The sequence below is a fragment of the Pseudophryne corroboree genome, chromosome 12 (assembly GCF_028390025.1).
Source record: "Pseudophryne corroboree isolate aPseCor3 chromosome 12, aPseCor3.hap2, whole genome shotgun sequence".
Classification (NCBI taxonomy): Eukaryota; Metazoa; Chordata; class Amphibia; order Anura; family Myobatrachidae; genus Pseudophryne; species Pseudophryne corroboree.
Window position 1 is genome coordinate 71,109,902 of NC_086455.1, and position 27,676 is coordinate 71,137,577.

The 27,676-nt window shown below is 46.2% G+C and overlaps 1 protein-coding gene across 4 annotated transcripts in view; it reads left to right on the forward strand.

The window, feature by feature from the left end:
* MIA2 (MIA SH3 domain ER export factor 2) overlaps positions 1–27,676 on the forward strand; it is a 298,404-nt gene that overhangs the window by 85,252 nt on the left and 185,476 nt on the right. For all 4 annotated transcript variants that reach the window (XM_063947624.1, XM_063947626.1, XM_063947625.1 and 1 more), the window contains exon 7: positions 9,405–9,520. In XM_063947624.1, the coding sequence (XP_063803694.1) occupies positions 9,405–9,520 (116 nt within the window). The remainder of the gene's footprint in view (positions 1–9,404; positions 9,521–27,676) is intronic.

Genomic DNA, 27,676 nt, shown 5'->3' on the forward strand with positions numbered 1-27,676 from the left:
TGTCCCCACAGATATAATAGATATCTCCTAGGGATTTAGTCTGGTTAACTAGGACAGTAGTCCTTCTCTCTGCACAATATCCTGGGGGGAAAGTTTTCAAATTTCTACCCGAGGTGTCATTGAATACATAACAAGTGTAATTACCAGGGTATATAGTTATGGTGTTACCTGGGTTGGGATTCTTAGACAGTATGGGGTATTCCTTTTTCCACATCTCACATTCACTACTGTTGGTTTCTGTGCCATTGTAGAGGCTGAAAAAACAACCCTCCTGGTATGGGGGTATATTCAGAGGCACTGTACCTAAGTGGGGTCTAGATTTGCCACAAACATAGCAGTTACTTTTATTATGTTTGATGGCACTGTATTTCATCCATTCTAACCAAAAATTTATGTCAGAAAACCCAGTCTCAATAGCTAGGGTGTCTTCGAAGGTGGGATTGTTTATGGCTATTATGTCGTTGAATGTGGTTATGTGAGGCCTCAGGGGATTACTTTGGGTACTAGCTTTAGGCTGATAATCTGAATTATTAAACATATCTTTTAAGAGAAATTGTCTTCGGGGTGACAAATGTTCTCCATATTTCCCCAGAACATAGGTGTCAGCGTCAGTGGGTTGGGGATGCCGTATACTTATTATAAAGTGGCTATCACATTTACTTTTCCTATAAAGAGTGAGTCGAGAAAGCAATGATTCCCCGTTTTTATCACGTTTGAGAGTTGCCTCATGGGGCTGGTATCCCCAATTAATTCCTGAATTCCACCCCACCGCCCCCCAGGAGTCACACTCCTTTCCCCACTTAGGGCTGGTGACACAGATATAGGCCTGATTAGAGGAATATGGTGTCCCATATTGGTCACATTGCCAGGACCATCGCTTGGACTTACAGGGGACGATGGTACAATAGTCTATTATGTAGGTGGCTACCTCGGTACTAGAGGAATTATACCAAAAGGTATATGTGCCTGCTTCCTCAGTTATGGCCACCTCAGCCTCGCAGGGCAATGGAAGGATAAGAATTACAGTTAAAGTAGTACATTTCCACCATAGTTCAAAAATCGATGGCTCTTTCTTGTGGATCCCCTCTTTGTTCATGCTGGAGGTCAGGGCTGTCTGCCCCCGTTAGTACCTCTTCCTGCTGGAGGTCAGGGCTGTCCGCCCCCGTTAGTACCTCTCTTTGTTGTTGGGGGTCAGAGTTGTCTACTCCCGTTAGTACCCCTTCCGGTCTTCCTTCCCGGTCTGGTCTAGGTGTGTTCTTTACTCGGGATGCATGTATCCAGGTAGGGCCTTCTTTGGTAAGGATCGCTGTTCTGGTAACTGCAACAACCTCTGTTTCGGGACCGTACGCAAAGTCTCCTGGTTCTTTGTTTCTGGGGAGAACCTTAACAACCACTCTGTCTCCCACCTGGAAGGGGTGAGTTGGTTCCTGTGGATTAGAGGGATTTTTCCGAACAACATTATGCTCAACTTCAGTCAGTTTGGTTATGAGAGACCTGACATATTCTTCCCTGATCTGATCGAGATCCCCCTCTTGCACTATCATGGGTTTCTTTGCCCAGGGCGTGGGAAAGGGTCTTCCCATGAGTATCTCAAAGGGGGAGTATCCCAAAGTCTTCTGTGGGGTCATCCTGATTTCTGCTAGAATGATAGGGAGGACTTGTTTCCATTTGTGAAAGGTACCTCCCGTGGCCTTCCTTAACTTGTCCTTAATAGTCCTATTCATCCTCTCTACGACCCCTGAACTTTGGGGGTGATACGGAATGTGAAACTTCCATTCTATCTGTAGGGCCTTTACCAAAGCCTGTGTGATCTTGGCCGTGAAAGCTGAACCTTTGTCACTATTTATTTGTAATGGGCAGCCCCACCTGGGTATAACTTCCTGTGTGAGTATTCTAGCAACAGTCTTGGCATCCTCCACCTTGGTAGGGAATGCTTCGGGCCACCTTGAAAACATGTCTACTATGACTAAAGCATACTCCTGTTTAGCCCCTTTGCTTGGGATATGAGTAAAATCAATTTGCAAATGAGTAAAAGGCGTGGTTGGATATGCCAGGTGTTGGTGAGCTGCCTTCATAGGATTGTTAGGGTTGTTTCTTAAGCATGTAATGCATCTGCTAACATACTGGTCAACTAGTAATCTAGCGTCTGTGATGTAGAAATCTTTGTCTAGTAATGTATGTGTTGTATGTTTGCTGTTGTGACCAATCCCATGATAGTGCGATATGAACAAAGGAGCGCTTGCTTGAGGTATACATGGTTTCCCCTCTTTGCAGATTAATCCTGTTTTAGGATTCTTCTGCATTATTGGAAACAACCAATCAGCTAAATCTTTGGGGGAGGCAGAAACTTGGAGTTCAGTAAGTAGATACTGATCATCTATCATGGGTGGGGTCATGACGGCCATGGCTTGGTGTATGGTGGGGAGCTGAGCTGCCTTGCGGGCGGAGCTATCTGCGAGGGCATTACCCCTGGAAATTTCATCAGCCCCGCCAGTGTGGGCCCTACAATGTAAGATGGCAATATCACTAGGCAGGAGTATCGCATGAAGTAAGTCAGTGATAAGTTTGGCATGTGATATGTTCTTACCGTCAGCTCCGATGAAACCCCGGCGGGACCAGATGACTCCATGGTCATGCACAACGCCGTAGGCGTATTTTGAGTCAGTGTAGATGGTAACAGGTTTATCCCGGTACAGAGTACATGCCCTGGTTAGGGCTATGAGCTCAGCAGCCTGGGCAGATTGGTAAGGTATGGGCTTTGCTTCAAGAATGTCATTGGGCAGGCGCACAACGGCATAACCTGCTTGGTATGTGGAGTCATTTGGTCTAGTACAAGAGCCGTCAACAAAGACGTGGTCAGAATCAGGTACCGGTATGGGGGACATGTCCAATCTGGGAGATGTCTCAGTCTCAATAGTCATGCAGCAGTCATGGTCATCGGGCAAGTCGTCTAGGGGACCTTTGAGACCAAGGAGAGCATTTAAAATAGGGGCAGGGCCTGAAGTTGCATTGGCATACTTAATAGCAAGGGATGGATTTCCCAACAATTGTACTTCGTAGCTACTGAGGCGTTGGGCAGACATATGTTGTGTGTGGAGGCCTTTAAGTAGGGTAACTACATTATGTGTGGTATGTAGTACAGTAAGGTGACCTAGGGTGAGAGTCATAGCCATCTCAGCCACCATTGCGCAGGCTGCCAGGGCTCGAAGACAAGCAGGCATTCCCTGGACTGACACGGGCATTATTTTAGAAAAAAATGCCACGGGGCGCAGCTTACCTCCATGTTCTTGAGTTAGTACCCCCGCCATGGTTTTACAGTTGTCCCTTGCAAAGAGGTGAAAAGGTAATACATAGTTGGGGAGGCCAAGTGCCGGACTTTTAATCAACAAACATTTCAAATTCTCGTATGCATCCAACATTTCTTGTGACCATTGTATGTCTCTGGGTTTGTCAGCTAGTGTGGCTTGTCTCAGAATATTGTCATAATAGGAACAATCAGATATCCACTGTCTGCAGTAGTTTATCATACCCAGAAAGGACAGCATTTCCTTCTGAGTGGCTGGGCGGACCAGACCCAGTACAGACTGAATGCGTTGTGGACTGACCTTCCTCTCTCCCTCTGTGAGGACAAAACCCAGATAATCAACTTGCTTTTTACACCATTGCATTTTAGTTTTTGACACTTTGTGTCCACATTTACAGAGCCATAGTAACAGTGATAAACCATCCTCTCGGCAGGCCTCCTCCGTTTGACTACAGAGAAGCAGGTCATCTGCATACTGTAGCAGGACAGAACCTTGGGGGGGGTGCCATGATTTTAAAGTGGCTTGGAGGACAATGGTGTAAACGACAGGAGCGTCTATGAACCCCTGGGGTAACCTACACCAAGTTAATTGCTGGCCCCCAAAAGAAAATGCGAACAGCAGTTGTGTCTGTGGGTCAACAGGTATGCTAAAAAAAGCATTTTTTAAGTCAATGACGGTGAAGTACACAGCGTCCGCAGGGATGGCTGAGAGGAGGGAGTTAGTGTCTGGGACTATGGGAGCAATGGGGACAATTAGCTGGTTAATTGCCCTCAAATCTTGTACAAATCTAGTTGATCCATCTGATTTAACAACAGGGTTGACAGGTGTACAGTAAGGAGAGACTACGGGTCTGAGTATGCCTTGCTGCAGGAATTGTTCTACCATGGGCTTAAGGCCATCCATTTTTTCTTTGGACAATGGGTACTGTTTCTGGTAAACGGGATGTACATCAGATTTCAGTGTGGCCTTGTAGGGGGTACAAGATATCAAGCCTGTGTCGAGGGGCCCATCTGCCCATACATGGGGGTCTATGGTGTCTAGTTCAGAGGTTTCAGTAATCACGGGGAAATGTGGTGAGATTATGTCCATACCCTTACCAGTAGGGGTAATGGTTATCCGTAGTTCAGTAAGGAGGTCTCTTCCCAACAGGTTAACTGGGCAGTCAGGTATGACAGTGAACGAGTGAGTCCCTATATATTGTCCACGTGGTGTGTCAATAGGGATAGGTACAGTGGAATAAGCTTTTGTGGGTATCCCATTGATTCCCATTGAAGGAGCGGACTTTCTTAAGGGTCCATGGTACTGGTCCCTACACAGGACACTGGTGGTGGCTCCACTGTCAATCAGGAATGGGACACTTGTTCCATTTATGCCTAGATTGACCATTGGGGGTTCCTTCCAGTGACCAGTGAGCTGCATGAAAGTCGGGACACTCTCCTCCGGGCCCCGTCAGCGGGGCTGTCCCTGCCAGTCAATTTGGAACCTTGGGGCGTCTCTGGGAGTATTGTTAGTGGGGACAGGTTCAGTCAATGGTTGTTTAGTTTTATTAAAGGGGTAAGGACAGTCCCTAGCCCAATGTCCATCTTTTCCACAATTAAAGCAGGATGTATGTCGTCTGCTTGGAGGTGCAGGAGGACCCCTATTATGTGGGATGTCCCGCTGGGGACGAGGGTTCCGGTGTTGCCTCCGGGGGTTCTGAAAACTGTGGGTTGGTACACTTTGGGTAATCTTTTTGATGTCAAAACAGCCTGCTGCTTCCTTTTCATATAAGTGTTTACTAAATACCTCAATGTTGTCTGAGGTCCAACTAGAAACACTTTGTTTTACAGTTAATGTCACGGATGGCAACAAGTTGTTTATAAATGTAGAAATGAGTAAGTTGTCGGTATTAACTAGGGTGAGACCTGCCTCCTCTGACCAACACTTTTTAAATCTCTTCCAGAATTCAGTCACATTCTCACTAGGTTTCTGTTTGCAAGCTACTGCTACTGGGAGAGACGAGCGGGTTTTAAACACTGCGTCCATATGTTCACTCAGTTCATCCCACATTTTCTTTATGCCGTCTTGTGTATTGAGGGGGTAATTAGTGGCAGTCTGATTAGCCGTTGCTATAGGGGCACTGATTGTGGGCACCTTACTCCAATCCCACCCGTTGTAATGATCTATGACCCCGTCTATGATGAGTCTCATGTCTTCCTGTGTGAAACTGCGCCCATTACAAGCCTTTTTTAAGTAAGCGATGCAGCCCTTGGGTGCTACCGTAGGTTTGGGACAGTTCTTAATAATTCTGTCTAAATCTTCAACCTCAATAGGTTTTTTTAATAGTTGATCACCCACTGTCATGAAAGGCATGTGTGTCTCCGTCCCCTGTGCACCGCCGTCCGCCCCTGAAATGAGTCTACCGGACCGGGTATGTCCAGGACTAGTGATTTCATTAGTGACAATTGTGGAGTCCGCTGACTGACGAGTGGTTGCAGAGGCGGAGCGAGGGGGTGAGAGTGAGATGGAGATGGATGATGACTGAGGTGGCGGGGGTGTAGGGGCAGATGGCGGGGCTGGAATAACTGCAGAGGACAGGGCTAAGATGTCCTCGTCTGTTAAAGATGGGTAAAGGCGGTTGTAGGGTGGGGGACAGATGTTGTTAGTTAACTTTTGAAATCTGTCTTTTTCTTTTGCATGAAGTTGGGACTGAGTGTTGGATCTGTTCTTAGTCCTGACCTTTCTTGGTTTATCCTGCCAATGAGGGGCTATGGTAAGCCACTGCTCTCCCCCCGCCCGCATATATGTCATATCCCATTGAGGATCGTGGTCATACCACGGCCAAGCTTCCTTGTCCTCAAGACATAAGCCCTTCACCATATCCATATAAAATGGCAAGTTTGACCCGTCTCTGGGAAAGGGATCGGGACTTTTCATGGCTTCTGTCCAGCCAGCTAGGTTGTCTAGCCAGGGATTAACAAGGTAGTAATTTGTAGGGGAGACACGAGCAACATATTCCTTGCAGGTCTCTCCCGGGAGGGGAGGGGGGTATTCAGTCTCTTTACTCTGGTCTGATCCCATATTACCAACAAGTAACTAACGTATTTTAAGGTGAAGCAACAACAATCCTATCACAAAAACATAGACTGTTCTGAACACACTGTCATATAATGCGCGTACACTTACCACCCGCGCAATATATTTCTAAAAGAATTCACAAATAACAGGGAAGGGGAACAATAGTCTATGTATGCATTCAGCTGATCTGATCATAGATCATTGGTAACATGTGGGAGTGCATATTCCCTACACAAACTACCGGGAACAGAAAACAACAACAGTACAACAATATGTGACACCAAATGTACGTACACTTACCACCCGTACAATTAATGTCCCTGTGACTGTACACAATATCAGTTTGTCATGACAAAAAAATAGTAGGTGATCATATCGAGGAAGCACTATTACGGACCCCCGGTCCTCTATAGGTATCCTTGATACCTGTTCTTGGCGCCTAAAATTTAATAAGTATTGCTGAGTCCTCGACTCAGATATTACCATACGTGTTCCCAGAACACGCTACGGGTTCAGATCCAGTAGATGGTCGCAATCCCTTAGTGGGCAAGACAGACAACAAAATTCTCTATCTTACCGGTCAGGGGACGATCGTCTGGATCCCGGCTCCGAGCCCCCAGATTGTTAGGATCTTGCTTTTTAACCCCCTCGATGTGATGACCTCTTAGGTACCCGTGAGAGCAACTCTTAACACAAAGAATAAACACGCAGCTGTTGGTTAAGAATCACTCTGGTTTATTAGGGGGGCAACAGCTTGTTAAAAAGGACAGGATACATGGGTGTAAGCAGTATGTGTTACATTGTCATTGGCTCGTTAACAGTTACTAGGCAGTTTAGTAAAAGCATACAGGATCTCATATGCAGGAAGGACACATAGCACGAGCCAGTCACGAGGGGAATCTCCATATAAGGGCGTCCGTGCATGTGTAGGCTACATGGTGAAACTAGAGCATTAGCAGATACACAGTATCAATGTATAGAAAGCATACAGTGCTTGACCATATTTGGTAATACAAATAAAGCCAGCCTACGTGGCACTTACTTGTATGCTTTACGGATTCCTCATTTAACCCTTCATCATCCAGTGATATAAACTAGTAAACAGACCAGTTCTGGCTTGCACAGTAAGAACAGGGGTTTGCACAGTCCTGTTACCTTTTGTTGAACTGTGCTGTAACAACCGGGTGCAGTATAAGTGTGAAGGTCATAACATGGACCCGTTAGGAGGCGCTATTACATAGGGAGAGTCTTTGACGGAGCTGTTTAGGGTTAGGGGCGTCCCCCTTTCTGACAGGCGGCAGTTAATGATAACCCTCTACTTTACATGGAAACATCTATGAAGACCCAGGTACAGTACTTGTGTACTTGGGGTTCCTGTAACCTGGATAGCTGGGGTATTGGGGATAAGTGAGAGTACCTGCGGTATATTCGTTGCTCCTGCTGTCTGCAGCCGTGCTCCCAGTCACTGCAGCCTCTCCCGTATGACTGTTGTTAGGGGAATCCTCTTCCCACGCGATCTCCCCCCTTCCGGATCTCCAGCCCTTGTGCCGTGGCGTCTTTGATGTTGGGCAGGTGTTAGGAAGCCTCTGTGACCTGAGCCACCTCCCTCTCTTGTACACGCGGCGGTGTTGTTCCTTTTCTCCGGCCGTGGCAGGCAGCGGCGAGTCCGGCGGGTGGGCGCGTTCTCTTCGTTCCCCTCACACCGCGGTCCTTTCTTTCTCCGTCTTACCGCCTCTGCCCCGATCTCCTCAGCTCACTGTTCTCTCAGTCTCCTCACTGCCTGCTCACTCTCCTCAGCTCACTGTTCTGCAGGCTGCTGCAGGACAACCCTTTTATAACTTTGCATTCCCAGGACCACATTCTATCTGGGATTTCCCGCTCTTAGTTTGCAAAAGGGTGAGTCATGCCCTTTGCATTTTGCAGACTGATCTGTATTGCTATGAGCTGTGCTGTTAACTCCTTCTGTGCTGCAAGCTGTAGGCTGCTGGCACAGTGCTTATGCAACTCCAGCAAACATTTTACTTTTATTAAAGTCATGCTGGCACCTGTAGTGCCACAGTTGATTTGGGTTGCAGTTTCAGGGTATCACATATATATATATATATATATATATATATATAATCTGGGGGTGCCCAGAGATATCCCTGTACGGGGCCCCAAGATTTCTGTGCCGTCCCTGGTGGGTGTGATTAGGAAATCTCATATGGGATAAGTGTGCTGTGGCTGTGTAGACAGAATTGTCAGCTATGATGGCTACTGTCAAAAGTGGCAGGTTGTAGCAGCCAAACAGATATAGGCGGAGATCCACAATGATTTCAGAGCACATAATCCGTCCGGATATGCAGACAAATTGCGTGCGACTGTGATTCAGGCACCCAGTCTGTTTCCTTTCCAGCATCATGATAATATAATAGCTAAAAGGAAAAAAAGAAAGCAGAATGAAGAATCACAAAGTCTGGGGAAATTATCACAGATGAAGTATAATGTGTTAATTGTGCAGTATGAACTCATATGTATATCAAGATATAGACCCTGTTCTTATCCCCCATATTTGGCACTGCAACCTACCATAAAGTGTAACTGTTTTGAGAGAATTGAGATTTAATTAATGTTTTCAGTATGAAGAAGGTAGGGATGGTCATTGACCATCAATGGTTGTCAGCCACCGAAAGGTTGATATTTTTGCATTGACGGCAGAGATCTGGTCGTTCTCCACCATCGATGGCAGGAAGTGGCACAATTTTTTTCACCACAGGGCAGAGGATACATACCACTGCCCTATACATGTTGACTAGCCCCACCCATTCTTTTCTGATGGTGCAAACCATTGATGATTTATTGCCATCAATGTAAATCACAGATGGCACCATTTCATGGTTGTCCCTACATGAAGGTGTAATAGTTCATGTTTAGCATCTCTACAAAATGATAATTCATATTCCATGAGGTTCTATAAACATTGACTTTTGTAGGCCAGGCATCACATATGCGATAATCTAATATTACAAAGAATACAGTATATCTATCATGTCTTTATTACAGTAAAGGAATTGATGTCATCATTTTGGAAATACTATGAAGTTCTTTCCAACTTTGTTGGTCCTGTCGGGTCCGCGGTTACAAATGCTATACACAACGTACCAGACTTCATTTATAAGGTAAAATAATGAACATTTGTTTGTAATATATGTACTGTTATTAGGAAGAGACGTCCTTCTTCATCTGGCATTATTTAGGTGTTTACTGTAGGCTTTTTTCTGAAAGTTTTTAAACTAAAAATTTGAAGGTTATTATGTAAATTGGGTTAAAAAAAGAAAATGTAAGCATCAGCAAATATTGTTCCTGTTGTTGTGTACATGATTCTGTATGTGTGTATACAACGTATCAAAGTTTTTTTTTTTAGAGAAACCAAAATATATTAGGCATACTATAATCTAAATGAACACTACAAAGTTGCCACCTCAAAGTGCAAACGAAAATTCTAGGCCTGATGCAATGGTGGATGAAATGCTAATGTTTGCGCAGTTGAGCGATTATATGATACTATGTATGCGGTAAAGGGTGTGAAAAACCTCTACTGGGCATGCGTTCACCTGTCCGTACACCATGGCCGCTGCTGCATATGGAGTGACTTGCAGTGGCAGTGGCAGAACTACCACCAGTGCAAGCAGTGCCTTGCACTGGGGCCCGCTGCTGTGAAGGGGCCCAAAGCCAGCGGCATGTAATGAGTCAAACTGACTCATTACATGCCGCCTGCCGCTGTGTGCTGCGGGCCGCCAAAGAGGAGAGGAGAGCACAGGGACGCAGCCACGGGGGGAAGGAGGAGGAGGGAGGGTGACTCGGGAGCCGCAGCAGCGCAATGTAATTGGTGGAGGCGCTGCTGCAGCTGTCCCTCTCCTTTCACATAGGTTGGCTGCCGCCGCTGTGACTGCTGCAGCGGCACCTCCACCAATTACATTGCGCTGCTGCGGCTCCCGAGTCCCCCTCCCTCCTCCTCCTTCTCCCCTGCCTCGGATCTGCTAGAAGCTGCACAGAGGAAGCCTGACTGCCTGAGCCAGCGGAGACAGTAAGTATCATCTGTCTGTCTGTCTGTCTGTCTGTCTATCTACTGTATCTATTCTGTCTGCCGTAATGTGTAAAAAGGGGACACTGTGTAGGAGTGGCGGTGCGGGTACAGTGTCTGCTGCCGTGCAGGTGTAGTCTTGCTGCTTACCTCGCGTCACATTCTCACCTTCAGGTTGCGGAAACTTCGACGAACCTGGAACCGTTAGTTGGACCCGGGCATGGCGATCCCCTTCCAGGAGCTGATGACAGGCGAACTGGGAAGAGAGGTGAACCAATTAAGGGGTATCAACTCTTCTTCCACCGGAAAAGAGGATACCCCAGGGGTAAAATGTCATCACAGGCACAAAGCCTCAGCCACCCAACTTTCACCTATCAGCGCTCTCACGCTGAGGTGCACCCAGGACCTCGCACGGCCGTGCAAGGTCCACCGAACTGGCGCTCAGGGGACAGACAGGAGGGACAGATAGAGACAGATGTCAGTCACCGTTGCCAATTTTGCACTGCGATCTTCCTCTACACTTACAGGTTCCTGTAAGGAGGCAGAACAAACAACAGCCATGCAGGGCCTAACTCTATCCTAGTGTGCGTCCGCTAGACTAGCTTCATTAACAGAGCCCTCAAACTAGCTCAGGTGTATGTGGTGCAACACAACTATGCACAAACTGTAAACAAACTTTAAAACAAACACTTTGCCCTGCACGGTAACAACACGCATCACAATATAACAGTACAAGATCAAACGGTGCTGTCCCTTTAAATCCCTGCCTACTCTCTGGGGAGTGGGTGCCGTACAGCCTACCCACCTCCTGTACAGTAACTTACTAGGGGCTCAGGCCAAGCAGGCCTGCCTACATTGGAGTGGCCTGGGCCTAGTGCCCAGCATCACCCTTTATTCATCTGGGGAGCACTCTTTTTATACTGGGCCTACTGCCCCCTAATTATCCCCAGGCCTGAGGCCTGACAAAGCACCACGGGCCTAGTGCCCGCCTAACATGCGGCCGGTTGGAGTAATCTGGGCCTAGTGCCCACCATGCACCCTCGGGCCTAATGCTGCCTAAAATGCCCAATACAATGGCTTGGGCCTAATGCCCAAATCAGGGGATGACACTCCTAGCTGCGCACAAGCCTAGTGTCTGAACTTACCCCCACAGGTCTAATACCTGCACCCGCTTGTCTAGGGAGGAGAGGGGTAAAGATGAGCCTCACTGAGGCCTCACCTGGTCCAGAGGTCCTCAGGCGCCCTCTTGGTCTAGAGGTCCTCCGGCGCCGCCGTTCCGCCTCTAGCCGCCGCTGGACATCGAAGTTTACTACGGTGGAGTTTCAACTTGGAAAGCAAGCAGGTGTAGATATGAAATGCCGCTGCTGGCGCTTCCTATTGGCTGCCAAAGCGGAGCCAACTTTGAAGCGCTGCTGCGCTGTCTGCCGCTGCTGCCGCACAACCAGCGCTTGGGATAGACAAGATCCCCTGCGTGCTGCTGCTGAGATGTGTCCTGTGGTACAGGGCACATCTCCACAACTGTTTGCCGTAATGTGTAAAAAAGGGGACGCTGTCTGCCGTAAAAGTGTAAAAAGAGGGACGCTGTCTGCCGTAATGTGTAATCATGAGATGACAGATTACAACTGATACATATCTGGGCATTTCCAGGACGTTGCAGTATTGTGATGCCGCCTTCCGTCACCTTTACATGCTGCTATCCCATGACTTTTGGAACTTTAGTGTATGACACCATACCTCCGAACATGACCCTGAAAACGGACACTGTATAGAACCTGTATAGTACACTGTGCTGCCACCACTAGTGTCACATACCTCCCAACATGACCCTCTCCAGGAGGGACACAATGCTCTGCTTCTGGACTTTTCTCTTAATTTATGATTACCAGCACCTGTGTTGCAGTGACGTGCGGTGAGGTCACTGGTTGGGGAGGCACTGGCAGCTAACAAGCCCCCCCCCCCCCTGAAAAAAGTGTGGTCCCCCGACACATCAGTAAAACCAGCACTAGGCAGAACCAGCCAGGGGGAGTAATGCCATAGCAGGGGAGACACTCAGTGTGGGGTCCCCCTGCCATAACATTAATCTGCCCCCCAGCCAGTCAGCCCAGGGTTGGAATTCCTCGGAAAGTGGGAACCCCAAAAAATAAAAATGGGGTCCCCCCTCCCGAGCAATAACCAGCACTGGGCTGATAGCCCAGTGCTATGCCCCGCACCCCTGTACAGTGTCCGTTCTCAGAGACGCTTAGGGGCGTAGGGAGAAATACACACGGTAGCACATTTTTGTTCCGTGGTCTCAGCAGTAACGAAACTCCAGTAGTGGCCAGATTGTACACAGGAGCAGACAGCGCAGATTGCTGCACTCTCAGCATCAAAATGGGTGTATATAGGCAATAGACATAAATATCACTTTTTAAAAGGATTTTTTTTAGCAATAAATATAAATTAAGAACTTTGTAGTTTTTGCATCAAGAGTGAGGTAAGGAGGTTGCAGTGCTGTTTAGTCACATTTGCTGGATAAGATAAAGGCTTGTAGTTGGTAGTCATTAATCCACCTGTGTTACCCCCAGCATTGCGTAAGTGTCCAGGCAGGATCCTTTTACAGTGTGTAAGGGACAGCAGTGACCCTGTCACTGAGTCACTGGCACCTTATGCTTCTGTGTGAGCAGCATGGCCCGATCTCCCAGCTGCTAGAATGATTATCTGAACATTTCAGTCTTTATAACTAATATGAAGCCTGCACAGGAGGAGGTAGGTGCTGCTGAGACATTTTTTTAACATAGGCGTATGGACAAACACCATCCAAGGACAGGTTGTTGGTGGGACAGTGTGTCAATATGTGCTGTGTGCATGAGAACAAGGCATGATTGTTGTAATACAGTTTTATAATTATCTGTAATTGTTTTTTTACTAAAAGACTCAGGACCCTGGAAAGAGCATGACCTCCCACATTGGCAGGGATCATGAACTAATGTGTAGAACTCATCGCGGAGGAGCATTCTGTCACACTAGCACACATGTATCAAGCCACAGCTGTAATTAGGTTACATTAACTCACAGGGGCCGATCTAGGGCCCTCATTCCGAGTTGTTCGCTCGTTATTTTTTTCTCGCAACGGAGCGATTAGTCGCTAATGCGCATGCGCAATGTCCGCAGTGCGACTGCGCCAAGTAAATTTGCTATGCAGTTAGGTAATTTACTGACGGCATTACGAGGTTTTTTCTTCGTTCTGGTGATCGTAATGTGATTGACAGGAAGTGGGTGTTTCTGGGCGGAAGCTGGCCGTTTTATGGGTGTGTGCGAAAAAACACTACCGTTTCTGGGAAAAACGCGGGAGTGGCCGGAGAAACGGAGGAGTGTCTGGGCGAACACTGGGTGTGTTTGTGACGTCAAACCAGGAACGATAAGCACTGAACTGATCGCAGATGCCGAGTAAGTGTGGAGCTACTCAGAAACTGCTAAGAAGTGTCTATTCGCAATTTTGCTAATCTTTCGTTCGCAATTTTGATAAGCTAAGATTCACTCCCAGTAGGCGGCGGCTTAGCGTGTGCAAAGCTGCTAAAAGCAGCTTGCGAGCGAACAACTCGGAATGACCACCAAGAGGTGGGTGAGTTTTGTGTAAAAATAATGTAGCTGAAAAAAGTTACATTCTGTGCATCTTGCAGAGATGGTCAGATCTCAAGATGCGTTCAGCTCTGCAAGTAAAACATATGTGCAAAATGTAGACCAGGAGAAAACCGCAGTATATGCACCAGGTTAGTGTTAGGATAAACGTGTAGTATAAGCACCAAGTTGATGTTAGAATATAAGACTAGTATATGCACCAGGTTTGCGTTAGGACATAAGACTAGTATATGCACCAGGTTGGCGTTAGGATATAAGACTAGTATATTCACCAGGTTGGCGTTAGGATATAAGACTAGTATATGCCCCAGGTTGGCGTTAGGATATAAGACTAGTATATGCATCAGGTTGGCGTTAGGATATAAGACTAGTTTATGTACCAGGTTGGCGTTAGGATATAAGACTAGTATATGCCCCAGGTTGGCGTTAGGATATAAGACTAGTATATGCATCAGGTTGGCGTTAGGATATAAGACTAGTATATGCACCAGGTTGGCGTTAGGATATAAGACCATACTTACCGACTTTTCAAATCTCCTCTCCGGGAGATGCCCGGAGAGGAGAGCAGGTGGGCGGCACCGAGGGCGGGGCTGGCATAATTACATCATTACGCCCCGCCTACTCACCAGGAAAGGTGCACAGTTGGGTAATATTTGCATAGGGGGTGGAGCTAAGATTACGCGATTAGCATATAATTGCATCATTAGGCTCCGCCCCCTCAGCCAGTCTGCGATTTCGCTATGTCTTTCTTCACATTCTGCTCACTTCACTAGGAAGTGGGCAGAATGCGGGAGGTGTGCCCACTCTTCCGGGGCTGCGTGGGACTACTTGAAAAACCGGGTGTCTCCTGCAGAATCCGGGAGAGTAGGTAAGTATGTATAAGACTAGTATATGCACCAGGTTGGCGTTAAGAAATAAGACTAGTATATGCACCAGGTTGGCGTTAGGATATAAGACTAGTATATGCACCAGGTTGGCGTTAGGAAATAAGACTAGTATATGCACCAGGTTGGCGTTAGGATATAAGACTAGTATATGCACCAGGTTGGCGTTAGGATATAAGACTAGTATATGCATCAGGTTGGCGTTAGGATATAAGACTAGTATATGCCCCAGTCTGGCGTTAGGATATAAGACTAGTATATGCACCAGTCTGGCGTTAGGATATAAGACTAGGATATGCATCAGGTTGGCGTTAGGATATAAGACTAGTATATGCACCAGTCTGGCGTTAGGATATAAGACTAGTATATGCACCAGTCTGGCGTTAGGATATAAGACTAGTATATGCATCAGGTTGGCATTAGGATATAAGACTAGTATATGCACCAGGTTGGCATTAGGATATAAGACTAGTATATGCACCAGGTTGGCGTTAGGATATAAGACTAGTATTTGTACCAGGTTGGCGTTAGGATATAAGACTAGTATATGCATCAGGTTGGCGTTAGGATATAAGACTAGTATATGCACCAGGTTGGCATTAGGAAATAAGACTAGTATATGCACCAGGTTGGCGTTAGGATATAAGACTAGTATATGCACCAGGTTGGCGTTAGGAAATAAGACTAGTATATGCACCAGGTTGGCGTTACGATATAAGACTAGTATATGCACCAGGTTGGCGTTAGGAAATAAGACTAGTATATGCACCAGGTTGGCGTTAGGATATAAGACTAGTATATGCACCAGTCTGGCGTTAGGATATAAGACTAGTATATGCATCAGGTTGGCGTTAGGATATAAGACTAGTATATGCATCAGGTTGGCGTTAGGATATAAGACTAGTATATGTACCAGGTTGGCGTTAGGATATAAGACTAGTATATGCATCAGGTTGGCGTTAGGATATAAGACTAGTATATGCACCAGGTTGGCGTTAGGATATAAGAGGATATAAGACTAGTATATGCATCAGGTTGGCGTTAGGATATAAGACTAGTATATGCACCAGGTTGGCGTTAGGATATAAGACTAGTATATGCACCAGTCTGGCGTTAGGATATAAGACTAGTATATGCATCAGGTTGGCGTTAGGATATAAGACTAGGATATGCATCAGGTTGGCGTTAGGATATAAGACTAGTATATGCACCAGGTTGGGGTTAGAATATAAGACTAGTATATGCACCAGGTTGGCGTTAGGAAATAAGACCAGTATATGCACTAGGTTGGCGTTAGGATATAAGACTAGTATATGCATCAGGTTGGCGTTAGGATATAAGACAAGTATATGCACCAGGTTGGCGTTAGGAAATAAGACTAGTATATGCACCAGGTTGGCGTTAGGATATAAGACTAGTATATGCTAGAGATGAGCGGGTTCGGTTTCTCTGAATCCGAACCCGCCAGAACTTCATGTTTTTTTTCACGGGTCCGAGCGACTCGGATCTTCCCGCCTTGCTCGGTTAACCCGAGCGCGCCCGAACGTCATCATGACGCTGTCGGATTCTCGCGAGGCTCGGATTCTATCGCGAGACTCGGATTCTATATAAGGAGCCGCGCGTCGCCGCCATTTTCACACGTGCATTGAGATTGATAGGGAGAGGACGTGGCTGGCGTCCTCTCCATTTAGAGTATAAGAGACTGAGAGAGATTTACTGGAGCTGACTAGGAGGAGTACTGTTACTGTAGAAGTGTAGAGACTGAGTGGAGAGAGTTTACTAGTGAGGACAGTGCAGTTTACTTTATAATCCGTTCTCTGCCTGAAAAAAGCGATACACAGCACACAGTGACTCAGTCACATACCATATCTGTGTGCACTGCTCAGGCTCAGGCCAGTGTGCTGCATCATCTATTATCTATATATAATATTATATATATATCTGTCTGACTGCTCAGCTCACACAGCTTATAATTGTGGGGGAGACTGGGGAGCACTACTGCAGTGCCAGTTATAGGTTATAGCAGGAGCCAGGAGTACATAATATATTATATAGTGAGTGACCACCAGACACACAGTGCAGTTTATTTAATATATCCGTTCTCTGCCTGAAAAAAGCGATACACACAGTGACTCAGTCAGTCACATACCATATCTGTGTGCACTGCTCAGGCTCAGGCCAGTGTGCTGCATCATCTATATATATTATATATCTGTCTGACTGCTCAGCTCACACAGCTTATAATTGTGGGGGAGACTGGGGAGCACTACTGCAGTGCCAGTTATAGGTTATAGCAGGAGCCAGGAGTACATAATATTATATTAAAATTAAACAGTGCACACTTTTGCTGCAGGAGTGCCACTGCCAGTGTGACTAGTGACCAGTGACCTGACCACCAGTATATATAATATTAGTAGTATACTATCTCTTTATCAACCAGTCTATATTAGCAGCAGACACAGTACAGTGCGGTAGTTCACGGCTGTGGCTACCTCTGTGTCGGCACTCGGCAGCCCGTCCATAATTGTATATACCACCTAACCGTGTTTTTTTTTTCTTTCTTTATACATACATACTAGTTACGAGTATACTATCTCTTTATCAACCAGTCTATATATTAGCAGCAGACACAGTACAGTGCGGTAGTTCACGGCTGTGGCTACCTCTGTGTCGGCACTCGGCAGCCCGTCCATAATTGTATATACCACCTAACCGTGTTTTTTTTTTCTTTCTTTATAGTCATACTAGTTACGAGTATACTATCTCTTTATCAACCAGTCTATATTAGCAGCAGACACAGTACAGTGCGGTAGTTCACGGCTGTGGCTACCTCTGTGTCGGCACTCGGCAGCCCGTCCATAATTGTATATACCACCTAACCGTGGTTTTTTTTTCTTTCTTTATACATACATACTAGTTACGAGTATACTATCTCTTTATCAACCAGTCTATATTAGCAGCAGACACAGTACAGTGCGGTAGTTCACGGCTGTGGCTACCTCTGTGTCGGCACTCGGCAGCCCGTCCATAATTGTATATACCACCTAACCGTGGTTTTTTTTTCTTTCTTTATACATACATACTAGTTACGAGTATACTATCTCTTTATCAACCAGTCTATATATTAGCAGCAGACACAGTACAGTGCGGTAGTTCACGGCTGTGGCTACCTCTGTGTCGGCACTCGGCAGCCCGTCCATAATTGTATATGCCACCTAACCGTGGTTTTTTTTTTCTTTCTTTATACATACATACTAGTTACGAGTATACCATCTCTTTATCAACCAGTCTATATATTAGCAGCAGACACAGTACAGTGCGGTAGTTCACGGCTGTGGCTACCTCTGTGTCGGCACTCGGCAGCCCGTCCATAATTGTATATACCACCTAACCGTGGTTTTTTTTTCTTTCTTTATACATACATACTAGTTACGAGTATACTATCTCTTTATCAACCAGTCTATATTAGCAGCAGACACAGTACAGTGCGGTAGTTCACGGCTGTGGCTACCTCTGTGTCGGCACTCGGCAGCCCGTCCATAATTGTATATACCACCTAACCGTGGTTTTTTTTTCTTTCTTTATACATACATACTAGTTACGAGTATACTATCTCTTTATCAACCAGTCTATATATTAGCAGCAGACACAGTACAGTGCGGTAGTTCACGGCTGTGGCTACCTCTGTGTCGGCACTCGGCAGCCCGTCCATAATTGTATATACCACCTAACCGTGGTTTTTTTTTCTTTCTTTATACATACATACTAGTTACGAGTATACTATCTCTTTATCAACCAGTCTATATTAGCAGCAGACACAGTACAGTGCGGTAGTTCACGGCTGTGGCTACCTCTGTGTCGGCACTCGGCAGCCCGTCCATAATTGTATATACCACCTAACCGTGGTTTTTTTTTTCTTTCTTTATACATACATACTAGTTACGAGTATACTATCTCTTTATCAACCAGTCTATATATTAGCAGCAGACACAGTACAGTGCGGTAGTTCACGGCTGTGGCTACCTCTGTGTCGGCACTCGGCAGCCCGTCCATAATTGTATATACCACCTAACCGTGGTTTTTTTTTCTTTCTTTATACATACATACTAGTTACGAGTATACTATCTCTTTATCAACCAGTCTATATATTAGCAGCAGACACAGTACAGTGCGGTAGTTCACGGCTGTGGCTACCTCTGTGTCGGCACTCGGCAGCCCGTCCATAATTGTATATACCACCTAACCGTGGTTTTTTTTTCTTTCTTTATACATACATACTAGTTACGAGTATACTATCTCTTTATCAACCAGTCTATATATTAGCAGCAGACACAGTACAGTGCGGTAGTTCACGGCTGTGGCTACCTCTGTGTCGGCACTCGGCAGCCCGTCCATAATTGTATACTAGTATCCAATCCATCCATCTCCATTGTTTACCTGAGGTGCCTTTTAGTTGTGCCTATTAAAATATGGAGAACAAAAATGTTGAGGTTCCAAAATTAGGGAAAGATCAAGATCCACTTCCACCTCGTGCTGAAGCTGCTGCCACTAGTCATGGCCGAGACGATGAAATGCCAGCAACGTCGTCTGCCAAGGCCGATGCCCAATGTCATAGTACAGAGCATGTCAAATCCAAAACACCAAATATCAGTAAAAAAAGGACTCCAAAACCTAAAATAAAATTGTCGGAGGAGAAGCGTAAACTTGCCAACATGCCATTTACCACACGGAGTGGCAAGGAACGGCTGAGGCCCTGGCCTATGTTCATGGCTAGTGGTTCAGCTTCACATGAGGATGGAAGCACTCAGCCTCTCGCTAGAAAAATGAAAAGACTCAAGCTGGCAAAAGCAGCACAGCAAAGAACTGTGCATTCTTCGAAATCCCAAATCCACAAGGAGAGTCCAATTGTGTCGGTTGCGATGCCTGACCTTCCCAACACTGGACGTGAAGAGCATGCGCCTTCCACCATTTGCACGCCCCCTGCAAGTGCTGGAAGGAGCACCCGCAGTCCAGTTCCTGATAGTCAGATTGAAGATGTCAGTGTTGAAGTACACCAGGATGAGGAGGATATGGGTGTTGCTGGCGCTGGGGAGGAAATTGACCAGGAGGATTCTGATGGTGAGGTGGTTTGTTTAAGTCAGGCACCCGGGGAGACACCTGTTGTCCGTGGGAGGAATATGGCCGTTGACATGCCAGGTGAAAATACCAAAAAAATCAGCTCTTCGGTGTGGAGGTATTTCACCAGAAATGCGGACAACAGGTGTCAAGCCGTGTGTTCCCTTTGTCAAGCTGTAATAAGTAGGGGTAAGGACGTTAACCACCTCGGAACATCCTCCCTTATACGTCACCTGCAGCGCATTCATAATAAGTCAGTGACAAGTTCAAAAACTTTGGGTGACAGCGGAAGCAGTCCACTGACCAGTAAATCCCTTCCTCTTGTAACCAAGCTCACGCAAACCACCCCACCAACTCCCTCAGTGTCAATTTCCTCCTTCCCCAGGAATGCCAATAGTCCTGCAGGCCATGTCACTGGCAATTCTGACGAGTCCTCTCCTGCCTGGGATTCCTCCGATGCATCCTTGCGTGTAACGCCTACTGCTGCTGGCGCTGCTGTTGTTGCCGCTGGGAGTCGATGGTCATCCCAGAGGGGAAGTCGTAAGCCCACTTGTACTACTTCCAGTAAGCAATTGACTGTTCAACAGTCCTTTGCGAGGAAGATGAAATATCACAGCAGTCATCCTACTGCAAAGCGGATAACTGAGGCCTTGACAACTATGTTGGTGTTAGACGTGCGTCCGGTATCCGCCGTTAGTTCACAGGGAACTAGACAATTTATTGAGGCAGTGTGCCCCCGTTACCAAATACCATCTAGGTTCCACTTCTCTAGGCAGGCGATACCGAGAATGTACACGGACGTCAGAAAAAGACTCACCAGTGTCCTAAAAAATGCAGTTGTACCCAATGTCCACTTAACCACGGACATGTGGACAAGTGGAGCAGGGCAGGGTCAGGACTATATGACTGTGACAGCCCACTGGGTAGATGTATGGACTCCCGCCGCAAGAACAGCAGCGGCGGCACCAGTAGCAGCATCTCGCAAACGCCAACTCTTTCCTAGGCAGGCTACGCTTTGTATCACCGCTTTCCAGAATACGCACACAGCTGAAAACCTCTTACGGCAACTGAGGAAGATCATCGCGGAATGGCTTACCCCAATTGGACTCTCCTGTGGATTTGTGGCATCGGACAACGCCAGCAATATTGTGTGTGCATTAAATATGGGCAAATTCCAGCACGTCCCATGTTTTGCACATACCTTGAATTTGGTGGTGCAGAATTTTTTTAAAAACGACAGGGGCGTGCAAGAGATGCTGTCGGTGGCCAGAAAAATTGCGGGACACTTTCGGCGTACAGGCACCACGTACAGAAGACTGGAGCACCACCAAAAACTACTGAACCTGCCCTGCCATCATCTGAAGCAAGAAGTGGTAACGAGGTGGAATTCAACCCTCTATATGCTTCAGAGGTTGGAGGAGCAGCAAAAGGCCATTCAAGCCTATACAATTGAGCACGATATAGGAGGTGGAATGCACCTGTCTCAAGTGCAGTGGAGAATGATTTCAACGTTGTGCAAGGTTCTGATGCCCTTTGAACTTGCCACACGTGAAGTCAGTTCAGACACTGCCAGCCTGAGTCAGGTCATTCCCCTCATCAGGCTTTTGCAGAAGAAGCTGGAGGCATTGAAGAAGGAGCTAAAAGGGAGCGATTCCGCTAGGCATGTGGGACTTGTGGATGCAGCCCTTAATTCGCTTAACAAGGATTCACGGGTGGTCAATCTGTTGAAATCAGAGCACTACATTTTGGCCACCGTGCTCGATCCTAGATTTAAAGCCTACCTTGGATCTCTCTTTCCGGCAGACACAGGTCTGCTAGGGTTGAAAGACCTGCTGGTGACAAAATTGTCAAGTCAAGCGGAACGCGACCTGTCAACATCTCCTCCTTCACATTCTCCCGCAACTGGGGGTGCGAGGAAAAGGCTCAGAATTCCGAGCCCACCCGCTGGCGGTGATGCAGGGCAGTCTGGAGCGACTGCTGATGCTGACATCTGGTCCGGACTGAAGGACCTGACAACGATTACGGACATGTCGTCTACTGTCACTGCATATGATTCTCTCAACATTGAAAGAATGGTGGAGGATTATATGAGTGACCGCATCCAAGTAGGCACGTCACACAGTCCGTACTTATACTGGCAGGAAAAAGAGGCAATTTGGAGGCCCTTGCACAAACTGGCTTTATTCTACCTAAGTTGCCCTCCCACAAGTGTGTACTCCGAAAGAGTGTTTAGTGCCGCCGCTCACCTTGTCAGCAATCGGCGTACGAGGTTACATCCAGAAAATGTGGAGAAGATGATGTTCATTAAAATGAATTATAATCAATTCCTCCGCGGAGACATTGACCAGCAGCAATTGCCTCCACAAAGTACACAGGGAGCTGAGATGGTGGATTCCAGTGGGGACGAATTGATAATCTGTGAGGAGGGGGATGTACACGGTGATATATCGGAGGGTGAAGATGAGGTGGACATCTTGCCTCTGTAGAGCCAGTTTGTGCAAGGAGAGATTAATTGCTTCTTTTTTGGGGGGGGTCCAAACCAACCCGTCATATCAGTCACAGTCGTGTGGCAGACCCTGTCACTGAAATGATGGGTTGGTTAAAGTGTGCATGTCCTGTTTTGTTTATACAACATAAGGGTGGGTGGGAGGGCCCAAGGACAATTCCATCTTGCACCTCTTTTTTCTTTTCTTTTTCTTTGCATCATGTGCTGATTGGGGAGGGTTTTTTGGAAGGGACATCCTGCGTGACACTGCAGTGCCACTCCTAGATGGGCCCGGTGTTTGTGTCGGCCACTAGGGTCGCTAATCTTACTCACACAGCTACCTCATTGCGCCTCTTTTTTTCTTTGCGTCATGTGCTGTTTGGGGAGGGTTTTTTGGAAGGGACATCCTGCGTGACACTGCAGTGCCACTCCTAGATGGGCCCGGTGTTTGTGTCGGCCACTAGGGTCGCTAATCTTACTCACACAGCTACCTCATTGCGCCTCTTTTTTTCTTTGCGTCATGTGCTGTTTGGGGAGGGTTTTTTGGAAGGGCCATCCTGCGTGACACTGCAGTGCCACTCCTAGATGGGCCCGGTGTTTGTGTCGGCCACTAGGGTCGCTAATCTTACTCACACAGCTACCTCATTGCGCCTCTTTTTTTCTTTGCGTCATGTGCTGTTTGGGGAGGGTTTTTTGGAAGGGACATCCTGCGTGACACTGCAGTGCCACTCCTAGATGGGCCCGGTGTTTGTGTCGGCCACTAGGGTCGCTAATCTTACTCACACAGCTACCTCATTGCGCCTCTTTTTTTCTTTGCGTCATGTGCTGTTTGGGGAGGGTTTTTTGGAAGGGCCATCCTGCGTGACACTGCAGTGCCACTCCTAGATGGGCCCGGTGTTTGTGTCGGCCACTAGGGTCGCTAATCTTACTCACACAGCTACCTCATTGCGCCTCTTTTTTTCTTTGCGTCATGTGCTGTTTGGGGAGGGTTTTTTGGAAGGGACATCCTGCGTGACACTGCAGTGCCACTCCTAGATGGGCCCGGTGTTTGTGTCGGCCACTAGGGTCGCTTATCTTACTCACACAGCGACCTCGGTGCAAATTTTAGGACTAAAAATAATATTGTGAGGTGTGAGGTATTCAGAATAGACTGAAAATGAGTGTAAATTATGGTTTTTGAGGTTAATAATACTTTGGGATCAAAATGACCCCCAAATTCTATGATTTAAGCTGTTTTTTAGTGTTTTTTGAAAAAAACACCCGAATCCAAAACACACCCGAATCCGACAAAAAAAATTCGGTGAGGTTTTGCCAAAACGCGTTCGAACCCAAAACACGGCCGCGGAACCGAACCCAAAACCAAAACACAAAACCCGAAAAATTTCAGGCGCTCATCTCTAGTATATGCATCAGGTTCGCGTTAGGATATAAGACTAGTATATGTACCAGGTTGACATTAGGAAATAAGACTAGTATGCACCAGTCTGGCGTTAGGATATAAGACTAGTATATGCACCAGTCTGGCGTTAGGATATAAGACTAGTATATGCATCAGGTTGGCGTTAGGATATAAGACTAGGATATGCATCAGGTTGGCGTTAGGATATAAGACTAGTATATGCACCAGGTTGGCGTTAGAATATAAGACTAGTATATGCACCAGGTTGGCGTTAGGAAATAAGACCAGTATATGCACTAGGTTGGCGTTAAGATATAAGACTAGTATATGCATCAGGTTGGCGTTAGGATATAAGACAAGTATATGCACCAGGTTGGCGTTAGGAAATAAGACTAGTATATGCACCAGGTTGGCGTTAGGATATAAGACTAGTATATGCATCAGGTTGGCTTTAGGAAATAAGACTAGTATATGTACCAGGTTGACGTTAGGAAATAAGACTAGTATGCACCAGTCTGGCGTTAGGATATAAGACTAGTATATGCACCAGTCTGGCGTTAGGATATAAGACTAGTATATGCATCAGGTTGGCGTTAGGATATAAGACTAGTATATGCATCAGGTTGGCGTTAGGATATAAGACTAGTATATGCACCAGGTTGGCGTTAGGATATAAGACTAGTATATGCACCAGTCTGGCGTTAGGATATAAGACTAGTATATGCATCAGGTTGGCGTTAGGATATAAGACTAGTATATGCATCAGGTTGGCGTTAGGATACAAGACTAGTATATGCATCAGGTTGGCGTTAGGATATAAGACTAGTATATGCACCAGTCTGGCGTTAGGATATAAGACTAGTATATGCATCAGGTTGGCGTTAGGATATAAGACTAGTATATGCACCAGGTTGGCGTTAGGAAATAAGACTAGTATATGCATCAGGTTGGCGTTAGGATATAAGACTAGTATATGCATCAGGTTGGCGTTAGGATATAAGACTAGTATATGCACCAGGTTGGCGTTAGGCGATAAGACTAGTATATGCCCCAGGTTGGCGTTAGGATATAAGACTAGTATATGTACCAGGTTGGCATTAGGATATAAGACTAGTATTTGTACCAGGTTGGCATTTTGGAGATAAGACTAGTATATGCACCAGGTTGGCGTTAGGATATAAGACTAGTATATGCACCAGGTTGGCATTAGGATATAAGACTAGTATATGTACCAGGTTGGCATTAGGATATAAGACTAGTATTTGTACCAGGTTGGCGTTAGGATATAAGACTAGTATATGCACCAGGTTGGCGTTAGGATATAAGACTAGTATATGCACCAGGTTGGCGTTAGGATATAAGACTAGTATATGTACCAGGTTGGCATTAGGATATAAGACTAGTATTTGTACCAGGTTGGCGTTAGGATATAAGACTAGTATATGTACCAGGTTGGCATTAGGATATGACTAGTATTTGTACCAGGTTGGCGTTAGGATATAAGACTAGTATATGCACCAGGTTGATGTTAGGATAAAAGGGTTTCAGTATGAAATTCTGGTTATCGGGATCCCGGCGGTCACGCTGTGGGCCCGGAGGTGACCTTAGGTCGCCACACTATTTTATTCCCCCTTGGGTGGTGGTATGGGCCACCAGCCAAGTGGGGAAGCTGGCCTGTGGTTGGGATTCCGACTGCCAGTATTGTATCGGATTCCGGCGTTGGCATACCGGCGAGGTATCCCGACAGCCAGTAAACTGATTGCCCCTGGATAAAAGTGTAGTACTGTATATATGCACCAGGTTTTTGATGGGGATGTGACTTTAGAAGGGAAAGATATAAATTCTAAGGTTACAATAACCAATTGATACACAATATAGGATGTGGTTGAGAGGTGGACACTGGTCACACAGCCTCTACGTTTTTGTATGCATCGGTTGTGTGACATTATGCAAAAGCCGCTTAAGTAACATGATTCCTCCTGCTCGCTTCTGTGATCCAATGCTGCATCCGAAGATGCAACACTGGTCATCTGTGTGACCATCGGACATCTGGGAAACCCTCAGGTTACTCAGGATGTCCGGTGAATTCACGCTGCCGGGTCCAGTGAAGTTAAGTTCGGGGACGCAGCCACTGACTTCGGCACAAGCAGGAAAGGGGGCTGATGCCTGCATGAGCTGCATTTGCATGGACATACCCTTCCCATATCTGGCCTACATATGCTTGCTCCCTCTTTACCCTATACTGCCTCTCTAAGCACAAAATGCAACAAAATCCACAAGATGATTGAGGTGTAAGTTATTTGTGTACAGCACAAACTTACTTATCTTACTGTAAAAATGAGATGCTTACATTATGTCCAACATCTGGTCCACAGTGCAGTAATTACTAGTGTTGTGTGTGTATGAGAGATGGTGGTGGAGGGGGGAGGGGGAGCGGGGGTTTTCATGCTGAGTTTTACATATCAGATCTCCTGGGGTGTAATATGGTATGCCGGTGGCCGGACTCCCGGCGACCAGCATACCGGTGCCGGGATCCCGACCGCCAGCATACCGATAGCGTGGCGATCGCAAATGAGACCCTTGCGAGCTCGCTGTGCTCGCCACGCTGCAGGCACAGTGGCTATTCTCCCTCTTGGGGGTAGTGGACCCCCAAGAGGGAGAAAAAGTGTCGGTATGCCAGCTGTCGGGATTCCGGCGCCGGTATACTGTGCGCCGGGATCCCGACAGCTGGCAAACTGAAGACCACCCGATCTCCTGCAATGCCTCAAAAAACGGATCCCAGGAAAGTAACAACTTCTTCTTCTTCTTTTTCTTCTTCTTCTTCTTCATCTTCTTCCTCTTCTTCTTCTTCCATTTTATTTATAAAGCACCATAAACTGTCCACAAGTTCAATCACTGGGTTAAAAACAAACAGACAAATAAAAAAAAATTCAACTCAATTATCCTTTACGGGGCAAGCAGTGTCAGAGGGGTACAAAATGTCAACATTCACAACGCTGACATTGACATAATGTGGACATTGGGGAGCATCCAATTAGCCGTGATAACGTGAGCCGCGATCACGGGTAATGTTATCCCACCTAACTCCCGAAAAAATTGTCTTATCGCACCCTGCACGCTCCTGTTTATCGCACCTATCCTATTCCAAAATGGCAATAACGGGAATCGCGTGATAATTCTAGCTGGCAAAAGCTGAATTAAGTATAGGAGAAAGTGGGGAAATCGGCCTGCACGCCAAAAAAACAACAAAAAAAAACTACTATAGGAAAACATTATAGAAGTCTATTAGTGGACATAATAAAACTATTTGGTGTCATTAAATTGGGTCAAATTAATATTATATACAGGTTTTTTTTTTAAATGTGGAAAAATTATAGAAATAATTCGTTAATCAGCAAAATAAGTTCTCTCATTAAATTTGGGGTACAAAAAAATGGGTATATATATATATATATGGGTAATTTTAGGGGACTTTAAGAAAAAGTGGAGGCAGACTAATTACTCCCACCTGCAAGCCTAAGCGCCCCAATAAACCTGTCTCATACCTTGTACCTCAATTTTACATCACTTTGCATTTTTTGACCCCCAAAAATGACATATCATTATTGGTTAATTAAAAATAAGTGCCTAATTAGTTATTCAGGGGGGTTTCCCAGGGGTTCAAAACCAAATCACGACATTTTAAGTTTAAAATAGTGATTGTGCACTAATTATCACCAGCTCAGTGATGGTGAAGGGAAATTCGCAATA